Genomic DNA, 9,992 nt, shown 5'->3' with positions numbered 1-9,992 from the left:
CGGCTCTCCCGGACCCGCGGGGCGCAGCCGGCCCGCGGGGGCCCCGCCCCCCCGCCCGCGCCCCCCCCCGCCCCCGCCCCCCGAGAGCAGCGCGTCGCGGCCGCCCCGGCGGGACCCCGCGGCCTTCCTGGAGGGCCCGGCCGTCTCGCCCTCGAGGCGCCCCCGCCCCCCTCTGCCCCGGCGAGGCCGGCCTGGCGCTGCGCGGGCCCCCGGGAGGGGCCTCGGCTGCCGCCGCCCCCTGGTCAGCCAGGCCCGCCGCGCCGCCCCGCGCCCCGCCCCGCCCCCGGGCCCCGCGCCCTCCGCGCCCCGGCCCCCGCGCCCCCGGCCCCGCGCCCCCGGCCCCCGCGCCCCGCGCCCCCGGTCCCCGCGCCCCCGGTCCCCGAGCCCCCGCGCCCCCGGTCCCCGCGCCCCCGGTCCCCGAGCCCCCGCGCCCCGGTCCCCGAGCCCCGCGCCCCCCGAGCCCCCGCGCCCCCGGTCCCCGCGCCCCGGTCCCCGCGCCCCGGTCCCCGAGCCCCCGCGCCCCGGCCCCGCGCCCCCGGCCCCCGCGCTCCCGGCCCCGCGCCCCCGCGCCCCCGGCCCCCGCGCCCCCGCCCCGCGCCCCCGGCCCCGCGCCCCCGGCCCCGCGCCCCCGGCCACTCCGCAGGAGAAGCGCGTTAATAGCTCACGGGCGGCTCCGCGGGCAGGACCCGGGCGCGGGCAGAACCGGGGCGCGGGCAGAACCGGGGCGCGGGCAGAACCGGGGCGCGGGCAGGATGCGCTTCCAGACGCTTCGCCGCCGCAGCCGGGCGGGGCGGGGGAGGGGCCGGGCCCAGACCGAGGCTGCGGTTGCCGCGGAGACGGGGCGGGGGACTGCGGCGCGCGCCCACCCTCCGCCGCCGGGCCCGGCTCTGCGCCCCGCGCCCGCGCCCGCGCCCCGCGCCCTCCGGGAGGCGCCGGCCCGGCTGGGGGGCGCGCCCGGGGCTCCAGGCCTCGCTGGCCTCGCGCCGCCCCCCCCCCCCGCTGGCGGCGCCCCGCTCCGGGCACACGGGGCCTGGGGGGCGCCGTGTGGCCGCGTTGGGGGCAGGTCAGTGAGCCGCTGGGCAGCGCAGAACGGCCCTCAGAGGGGCGCGGGGTCACAGCCCCACGGGCAGCGTCTGAGCCTCGCTCTGCAGCCTCACGCGTGGGCCCCGGCCTCCCCTCGCTGCCCCCGCGGCGGGGCGTGGGCAGGTGGCTGTGGACCGACGCCCCGTCCCGGGTTCTGCGTGGGCGGCTCCCCGCCGCGTCTCCCCGCAGGGGCTGGGCCGAGGACGCTCGCTGGACATGTCAGTCCCTGTGGCAACCGCGGGTCATTGTTTCTCATCTGGACTGTCCAGGGGCTGCTGGCAGACCCCTGGGGTCCACTCAGGGTGCCTAAGGGGCCCCCGTGCGTATGGTCCTCTCACCTGCGACCCGAGCTGCTTCCAGAGGGCGTGGCGGGCAGGAGCAGACCCTGGTGGCCACAGAGCACCCCCCACACCCCCACTGGCCTCTCCGGCCCGGGGCCTCAGGCCCCCCACTCTGTGCCACTGCTGGAGTTGGCGCCTCAACTCTGTCCGGGGTTCCCAAAAACTACGCGGAGCCGGAGATGCAAAAGCAAAAAGGCTTGATGGCCAGCGCAAGCCAGGGCCCGGCTCTGCCTGATGCGGACACAGCACCTCCCCCGGCTGAGAGGGGGACCCCGCTAGGGGTGACAGGCTGTTTTTTCTACTCTGTTAACGGCGGGAAAAGGGGACCCTTCACAACAGGGCCCAAGTTCAGTCTGACCGTGGGCCTCTCTTTGGCAGCCTTTAAGTTTCGGTCACCCCGGCCTTGTGGTTCTCGTGGGCCACCCCGCAACGGAGCGGACGGCTGTGCTCTGCGAAATGGGCGTCTTCCTCAAACGGCTGCTGTCTTGCCATGCTGCGTCCTTCAGTGTCTTACACCACCAGTGGCCTGGGTGGTGTCGGGGCCTCCACGTGAGGCCTTGGGGTCCTGACACCACAAGGTGGCGAGCCAGCTGCCCCCACGGCCGGCACCCACTGGGCTCCGTGCTGCACCCCTGGGCCCACAGTGCTGCAGATACTTGGGGCTACCTGCCCCTGAGGGTCAAGGCCCAGAGCCTGGACGTGGGGTTGGGGGGTCCTCCAGGGTCGGCCCAAGCACATGGCTTTGCGCAAACCCCTCCTGGGGCCCCGGCCAGCCCACCAAGCCTTGGGATCCGACGCCCCAGGGCACAGAGTTGAGGGCCTGCAGGACACTGGCCAAGGGAACAGAGGGGCCGGCACAGCAGTCAGGCCTGCGCCGAGGTCGTGGCAAGGCTGCGAGGTGGCAGCCGGCCCCTGCCCCGGCCACTGTCTGACACGCCCAGGGAGCCATAAAGCCGGCTTCCGGGCACGCCCCAGGGCCGGCGTTTGCGCACAGCTGCCCGGTGCACGGCTGCGGGTCCCTGCAGTCCCTGCTGTGCAGACGTGGACCCCAACATGGGGAGGTAGGGCTGATTCCCCCTGAACCCCGATTCACCTCCCAGACGGGTGACTCTACTCCACGTGGCTCGGGCCCAGCCGCGAGCCAGGCTCCCAGGGAGGTCTGGTCCCGGAGACTGGGGGGCTTAGGCTGGCCGCGGCTGCTGCTCCGGCCGTCCCCGATCTCCGGAGTGTGGGGCCTCGGGCGGTGGCCTCCCTCCTGTTCCCCTGCATCTGCCTCCACGTCCACCTGGGGCCTCCATGCGAGAGAGCCCATCCCTGCCCGGGCCCAGGGGCCCCCTGAGGCGGGGCTGGGAGGCCCCCAGGAGGCGGGTCTGACTGCCCTGGTCGCGGGGCACCGAGCGGCTGGCAGGGCGGCCGGGCCCAGGGTCTGTGCTGGAAAGGCCTTGAGGCCCAGAGGAACATGGGCTCCTGCTGGGCCCATCTTTCCCCACAGGGGTGTCTCCTGTCCACGCCAGAGCCCCCCGGCCCTCCTCTCCCGGGTTTCTCCCTAGGACCCGAGCTTGGACCAGAGGCTGGGCCCCCCTTTTAGAGAGGAGGGTCACCGGGTGACTTGGAAACCTCTTGATGTCCAGAACCCGGAGACAGCTGCAGGGGACCCGGCCAGGCTGCCCGTGCCCAGGTCCCCTCCCAGCTCCCGGGGCCCGCGGGCGGGGGTGCTGGGCCTTCCTGGGGTGGTGGGCAGACTGGTGCTGTGGTGGGTCCCCCTTCTGCCTCGCCACCCCAGAGCTGACCTTGGTTTGGGGTTTGATGCCCAAGGGAGGCGGCCAGCGGCACGTGACCAGGCCTGCACCCTGAGCTCCGGGGCGCCTGTGCCCTTTGCCTGGAGTGCAGGGGAGCCCCGCTCTGAAGTGCTGCGTCACCCAGCGGAGCAAAGGTCTTTGTGGGGCTGGAGCCGGGGCCTCCTGGGCCCCTGCTGACCCCTGTGGGGAAAGGCGCTCCCCACCTCCTGGGACCCTCGCCCGGCCGGGCCTCAGGCAGGGGCCGCCGTGGCGGTAGCCGAGGCTCATGGACGTTTCGAGACTTTATTTGAGCAGAAGTCAATCCGCAGGGCCGCAGGGCCGGGCAGGGCGGGGCGGGGCTGCAGGACGAGTCTCCAGGCCGCGGGGCGCCCACCCGCCTCCCTCCCGCTTTCCTGGCCTGGAGGCCGCTGCGCTGCGGTCACCTCCCCCCTCGCCTCTCCTCCTGGCCAGGCCGGGGGCGCCCACCCCCGCCCTCCCCCAGGGGCGCCGCCTCAGGCAGCCGCCCAGCCAGAGCCCCGTCCTCCCGCCTCCTCGGGGCTTCCCCGTCGGACACCCGCAGTCTGGGACGGAGCGAGAGGCTGGCCTGGTGGGGGACCCAGGGGCCGCCCGCGGCCTTGTGGGGCAGCCGCACACGGGGCCGTGAGAAACGGGGGGGCGCTGGCGTCCAGAGTGTGGGCCGCTCCAGGCCGCCGGGGTGGGGGGACGCGACACGGTCACACGGCTTGTCCCCCCACCCCTCTGCCGGCCCAGCGGGGTTGCTGGCATGGGGCTGCCCTTGCCCTGCGGGAGCGGCGCAGCAGGGGCGCCCCTCACCTGACCACCCCCCCAGGCTCCTCCTGCTGACCGGCCTGGCGGCCCTGCTGCTGCTGGAGGCGTCCAGGGCTGCCCCCCAGGTAGATCTGGCTCCTTTCTGGGCTGCGCCCACCTCTCCCTGGGCCCAGGAGGGGGGAGGGGAAGACACAGCCGAACTGTGGCCCCACCCCCGGGCCCTCTGCAGGCGTGGTGGGGTCCCCTGTCCCCCAGCCAGCTGAGCCCGCACCGCCTCCCTCTGCAGGGGCCCTCCAAGACCAGAGAGGACGGGCCCCCTGAGCAGGACACGGAGGGGTGAGTGTCCCGGAGGTCACCACGCCCCTGCTGTCCTTCCCTGAGCTGGGGGTGCCGGGTGGAGGGAGCTCTGGGGGGCCCCATGCGGGGGAGCAGAGCCGCCAGCCCAGCAGGGGCCCAGCAGGGGCTCCGCCCCCCTCCCTGCCACTGTGCCCTCGCGGGTGAAGCAGGACGGCAGTGAAGCCTGAGGACCTGAGCCTGGGGTCCAGGGGTCGCACAGCCGCTGCCCTTGGGGGCGCTGCTGGGGCGGGTCCCATCTTCCCTGGCTGGTGCGGGGCCGGGCTCCACCCCGCTCAGCCTGGGGCCTGGGCTGCTGTGTTTGCAGGGCCTGGGGCGCCCGCGGGGAGGCGCACCCGGCAGGCCTGCTGCTCCCGGAGGACGACAGCCCGCTCCTGCAGCTGCTCCCGGGGCTGAGGCTCTTGGCTGCCGGCCAGGCGGGGCAGGAAGGTCGGTGGCACCCCGGTGCGGCCCCGTGGGCGGGCGGGCGGGCGGGGTGCCGCGGCCGCATCTCCCTCTGCCCTGTCCCTAGGCGCCAGCGCTCTGGAGGAGGCCAAGGACATCCTGGCCCACCTCCGGAGCCCCGTGCTGGGCCCTGAGCCGGACCTGGACCACCGGTACCACCCCGCGTCCCCCGAGGCCCAGGAGCAGGAGGACCCCCGGCCTCAGGAGCTGCTGGTCCGGCAGGTGCTCCAGGGGCCAGAGGAAGACCGGGACCACATCTACCACGCGAGCGAGGGCTCCCCGTTCTCCCAGGGGGAGCAATAAACCCTGTTGTGAGGGGCACGCGTGTCCTCAGTGGTGACTGGGTGGGCGCCGTCTGCAGGAGGGGCCCCGGGCACAGCCCTGCCCCCCCCCCGCCCCCCCCGCCAAGGATGCAAAACCTGGGGCGGCAGCGGGTGGGGGGCGGCGCAGAGGGACCTGGAGGAGGCCAGGATCTGGGCAGGAGCACAGGCAGCCTGGTGATGCCCAAGGCGGTGCCCTGGGACCTGGCTCGAGCTGAGGACAGGGGTGCATGCTGGGGTCATGCAGGGCTTCTTTGCACCCCTGCACCCAACTGGGGACTCTGTCCCCACAGACCCTGGGTCGGGTCAAGGACGCGGTGGGGACAGGCCCCATGACACAGGCAGGTGGTGGCCTGGGCTGCCCCAGGGGCGCTGGGTCCTCTGGCCCCGCAGGACCAGCCCCCAGGGGCAGGGCCACGCGGCCAGCTGCGTGGGCAGTGGCGGGCCTTGGGCTGCCGCCCCGTGTACAGCCTCCCCAGCAGGGGACGGGCTGACGGGAAGCCCAGGCTTGGCTCCCAGAAGTAGGGGAGGCCCAGCTCTCTGGTTCTTTCCCTGCACCCCCAACTCCCGCGGGCATGTTCCCACCCACTTGTGCACATCAACGAGGGCGAGGACCCCTGGACAGTGGTGGGCTTGGGCGCCCCAGCCGCCAGTCCCCGGGCCAGCCTGCTGTGCAGTGGCTGCGGATGGCTGGGGGTGCTGGGGGGGAGGGCACCACGGCCGGTGCCCCGTGCGGCAGCCCCAGCAGGCACCCTGGTGCACCGCACGCAGAGCTGAGCCCAGATGCTGGCTCGGGGCACGGGACCCTAGCTGGGAGGCTCCCGTCCCGCCTCTTCCTGGGCAGCCCCACTTTAGAGACCCCTGCTGCTCAGTGCGCCTGGCCCCCGGGGCTGCTGCCCTGCACACGGGGTGCTGAGCCAGCCCCGGGACTAGGGACTAGGCCGGTCCCTCCCCCCAGGACCCTCTCCGACCCTCCCAGGGCGGCCAGGCCGGCCAGCCGGCTGCTCTCTGCCTTGGGGCTGAAGCCAAAGTCCCAACCCACCGAGGGCCACCTGGTAGCCCCACGCCCCCACCCCACCCAGCCAGGGGTCTCCACCTGTGGCGCTCCCCAACAGGGCCCCCCATTGGTGGCCCCCGGCGACAAGTGGGCAGCGAGTGGACAGGCCAAGCTGATGCCGCAGGAACCTCGGGAGCTTTTCCACTGTATTCATGAGCAGGGAGCAAGCCCGCCCTCCACCTGACGCCCCGGGTCTTCGTCAGGCCTAGCACAGGGCTTCGGGGGCCAGCACCCCCTTCTTGAGGATGAGGTTCCCGTAGAGGGCCGTCTCCCTGCACAGAGGGCGGGGGTGAGTGTGGGCAGGAACCCCGCCCCACCCACCTGCCGCCCCCACTGCCGAGACTCGGCGCCCCCTTCCCCTGCAGGACCTCGGAGCGGGGAGGGGCCCAGCAGCCCAGCGGGACCCACACCGGGCCTGGCCGGGACTCACCCTGTTGCCACAACAGCAAAGGCCTTCTTGGCCCGTTCGTAAAACGCAAACCTCTCGATCTTGGCCAGCTGGCTCTGGAAGGCAAAACGGCCAGTGGGGCCCTGGCCAGGGACGTGGCGGCCAGTCCCCCCACCTTCAGGGAGACCCCTCCACGTGTCATTTCTCTGCTCCCGGGGGCCTCCCAGGGCTCAGCCTCTGGCCCCTGAGCAGGGGCCTATGGCCAGGAGCCTGCCGGGCTGAGCCCCAGGACGGGAGCCCGTGTGGTCCCCTGGTGGGGTGGGGCTGGCGGCAGCCTCGGTCAGACCTCAGGCCACAGCCACACGGGCTGGCACCTACTGGCTGCACCTGGCCCACTGGCAGGGAGAGGTCCGGTCCTGGAGCAGGGCTTCTCTGCCAGCGGCCAGCCGGCCCCGCTGGTCTGGCCAGGCAGAACCTGAGCCTCAGGGCAGACCGGGGAGCCCCAGCTGGGCCCTTCGCCCCTTCCCAGTGAGGGCCTCCGACTCACCGTACAGCCCGCCTTGCAGAGGATGGACCGGTAGCTCCCCCACACGGGGGTCTGGAGGCCCCTCTCCTGGTCGGTGGGCACCAGCTCCATGACAGCAGCCTGGGGGCAGGGAGCCAGCTCTGCCTGTGGTCAGGTCAGGGCCCTCTGGGACACGTATCCCCTGCCCCGCCCCGAAGCAAGGGAGGCCCGAGGACCAGAGCGAGCGATGGGGGTGGCAGGGGTCTCGGGCCTCACCGGGCTCTCCACGTAGCTGTCCAGGGGCAGCAGCTGCAGCACAGCCTCCAGGAGCTGGGGGATGCCCAGGCCTGTGGGGTGGAGGGCAGTTCAGCTCCCTCCCGCCCCGCCCCTCCTAGCAAAGCCCCCCCCAGCCCCGCCCCTCCCCACCCCACCCTGCAGCCCCCATCCCCCCACCCATCCCCGCCCACCCTGCCTTGTCCCCCAAGGCCGGCCCCGCCCTGCCGCACCTGCACACAGCCTGGCAACTGCGGGCGAGGGTGGACTTGGCCCGGGCCAGAGAGGAGCCGCACGCACGGAGGACTGCGCAGCGACACTTAGGAAGGTGGACTCAGCGTCCTGCCCTGGCCACGCCCTGCCCCCTCACATGAGGTGTCGGCCCCGAAGTCTGTCCCTTGGCGCAGGGAGGGCCTGGCGGCCCTGTGCACCTGCTAGGCTGGGCACAGGTCTGCAGGTGCGCCGCCCGGCCATCCCCCTGACCCAGAGGTCCCAGGGGTCTGGACCAGACCACGGGCCCAACCCCCACCGGGCTCGGAGGCCCAGTAAAGCGGGTTCTGAGCATTGAGGCGCCCTGCGGCTGCCTGACCAAGCCAGAGGCGCTGCCTCCCGCCTCCTCTGGGAGCTTGGCCCAGAGTCCCACAGCGGCGGCTCCTCACCCCGGGGCATTCCGGCCCAGCGGGGCATGCTGCCCTCCGTGAGCGGGGAGGGGTGGGGGCGCTGGGCCGTATGGGAACGAGGCTGAGTGGCCAGTGGGCAGCTCCATCCAGAGGGGCTGGTCACCCCATGTGGTGCATCCCTGTGCCTCAGGGGTCTACCTCTGCAGGGTCCTGGTCCTTCCTCATGCATCGTGGGGTGGCCTGGGGTGCAGGCACTATCCTGGGCCCAGGGCCAGCCGGGGCAGGATGGGACTGGTCACCCACTGGAGCCCCCCTCCAGGTTCCCAAGCCCCTCACAACAGCTAAGCCCTCCTAGGGCTGCCTCGGAGGTGGGCCCAGGGGGGCTCGGTGAGAGGCGTGGTCTCCCCAGCCAGGAGGGGCCAAGGAGTGGCATTTGGGGGCACCACTGCTCGGTCAAGGGGGTGCTTGCTCCCCCAGGGGCATCTGAGCAGCAGCACAAGGCCCGGTGCTCACGGGGGGCTGGGCCGTGTCAAGGGTCTTGGCGCTGGTTCTGCGGGGTCACTGGTGGGGACCTGGGAGCCGTGGGGCCGGGACCCCGCCGGCCGCGGGAGGCCACTCACCGTCCGCGCGGATCTCCTGGGGGCCGCCCCGGCAGACGGAGGCCGTGGGGAAGTTCGCATCTGCGAGCACTGGGGGGGACACGCTTAGGGCGGGCGCTGGAGGGGCCCCTCCCTCCCGCATCGGCCCCGCGGCCAGGTGGGTCGGGTCGGGCCTTGGGCCACACCGCGGCCTCCGCCCCGGGGGCCAGCGAGGCGCCAGGTAAACCCGGGCGAGCACCGAGTGGCGCCCCGCGGGGGGTGTGGGGGTGTGGGGGTGGGGTGTGGGGGGCGGGGGAGGCCCCGGGACACGGCGCCCCGCGGGTCCCGCGTCCGCCCGGGAGCCTGGGAGGGGTCCAAGGGCGCGCAGCCGCGGGGGGCGACCCGGGCGCGCGCGGCGGGCGGGGCTGGGGGGCGGCGGGCGCGGGGCTGGGGGGCGGCGGGAGGGGGGCGCGGGTCGGGGGGGCGGGGGGGGTCGGGGGGCCGGGGGGGTCGGGGGGGCGGGGCGGCGGTGGGGGGCCCGGGGGGCGGGGGCCGGGGGGCGGGGTTTGCCACCGCGCCCCGCGCCCACGCAGAACCCCGCTCTACCTGGGGACGCGGCGCCGCCCGGGCGGGGTCCCCGAGGCCCTGCCCCGCCCGCGCACTCACCGATCTCGTCCCCGTGCCCCATGCGCGCCAGCGCGTAGAGCAGCTCGGGGGACAGCAGCGCGGGGACACCCTTCAGCGCCACCATGGTCGCGGCCGCGGCGGGGCGGGGCGGGCCGGGGAGGGCGGGGCCTCGGCGGGGGGCGGGACACGGCGGGCGGGGCCTCGGCGGGAGGGCGGGACACGGTGGGCGGGGCCTCAGCGGGGGGCGGGACCCCGGCGGGTGGGCGGGGTCTCGGCGGGGGGCGGGACACGGCGGGCGGGGCCTCGGCGGGCGGGACCCCGGCCGGTGGGCGGGGCCTCAGCGGGCGGGCGGGACCCCGGCGGGTGGGCGGGGCCTCGGCGGGGGCGGTACACGGCGGGCGGGGCCTCGGCGGGCGGGACCCCGGCCGGTGGGCGGGGCCTCGGCGGGAGGCGGGACACGGTGGGCGGGGTCTGGGCGGGACCCCGGCGGGTGGGCGGGGCTTCGGCGGGGCGGGGCCCCTCCGGCGGGAAGCGGCGGCGGGGTCCGGAGTCGCGGACCCCGGGCCTCCTCCCTGCGCCGAGGAGCGGGGCGCCTCGGGGACGGCCGGCCTCGCAGCCCTAACCAGGTCCAAGAGCGGATGCGGGGCCTGCCTGTGTTCGTCGTCCGGGGGTCCCCAGCGCCCCCCCGCGGACGGCGTTGACGCCCCTCCACCTGCGCCGCCCCAGCCCGGCCGGCAGGTCCCCGCTGAGCCGCCGCGGGGCGCTCGCCTCTCGCCGGGTCTCCCGGGGCTCGGCTGCTGCGGCCACCCAGCACCTGGCTCGGTCCAGCACCGCC

The 9,992-nt window shown here is 75.3% G+C and overlaps 1 protein-coding gene across 1 annotated transcript; it reads right to left on the bottom strand.

The window, feature by feature from the left end:
• Positions 1 to 6,241: 6,241 nt before the first annotated feature.
• FUOM (fucose mutarotase) lies at positions 6,242 to 9,290 on the bottom strand. The gene is made up of 6 exons (XM_037496191.2): positions 9,197 to 9,290; positions 8,573 to 8,641; positions 7,336 to 7,406; positions 7,102 to 7,200; positions 6,597 to 6,670; positions 6,242 to 6,438 (listed from the first exon to the last, which is right to left on the bottom strand). The coding sequence occupies exons 1-6, from the start codon at positions 9,279 to 9,281 to the stop codon at positions 6,372 to 6,374; spliced, it is 465 nt and encodes a 154-aa protein (XP_037352088.1). The 5' UTR covers positions 9,282 to 9,290; the 3' UTR covers positions 6,242 to 6,371.
• Positions 9,291 to 9,992: the final 702 nt, after the last annotated feature.

The sequence above is a fragment of the Talpa occidentalis genome, unplaced genomic scaffold (genome assembly GCF_014898055.3).
Source record: "Talpa occidentalis isolate TD23 unplaced genomic scaffold, MPIMG_talOcc4v2.1 talOcc4.8, whole genome shotgun sequence".
NCBI classification, from domain to species: Eukaryota; Metazoa; Chordata; class Mammalia; order Eulipotyphla; family Talpidae; genus Talpa; species Talpa occidentalis.
This window is presented reverse-complemented; position numbering and strand designations above follow the sequence as displayed.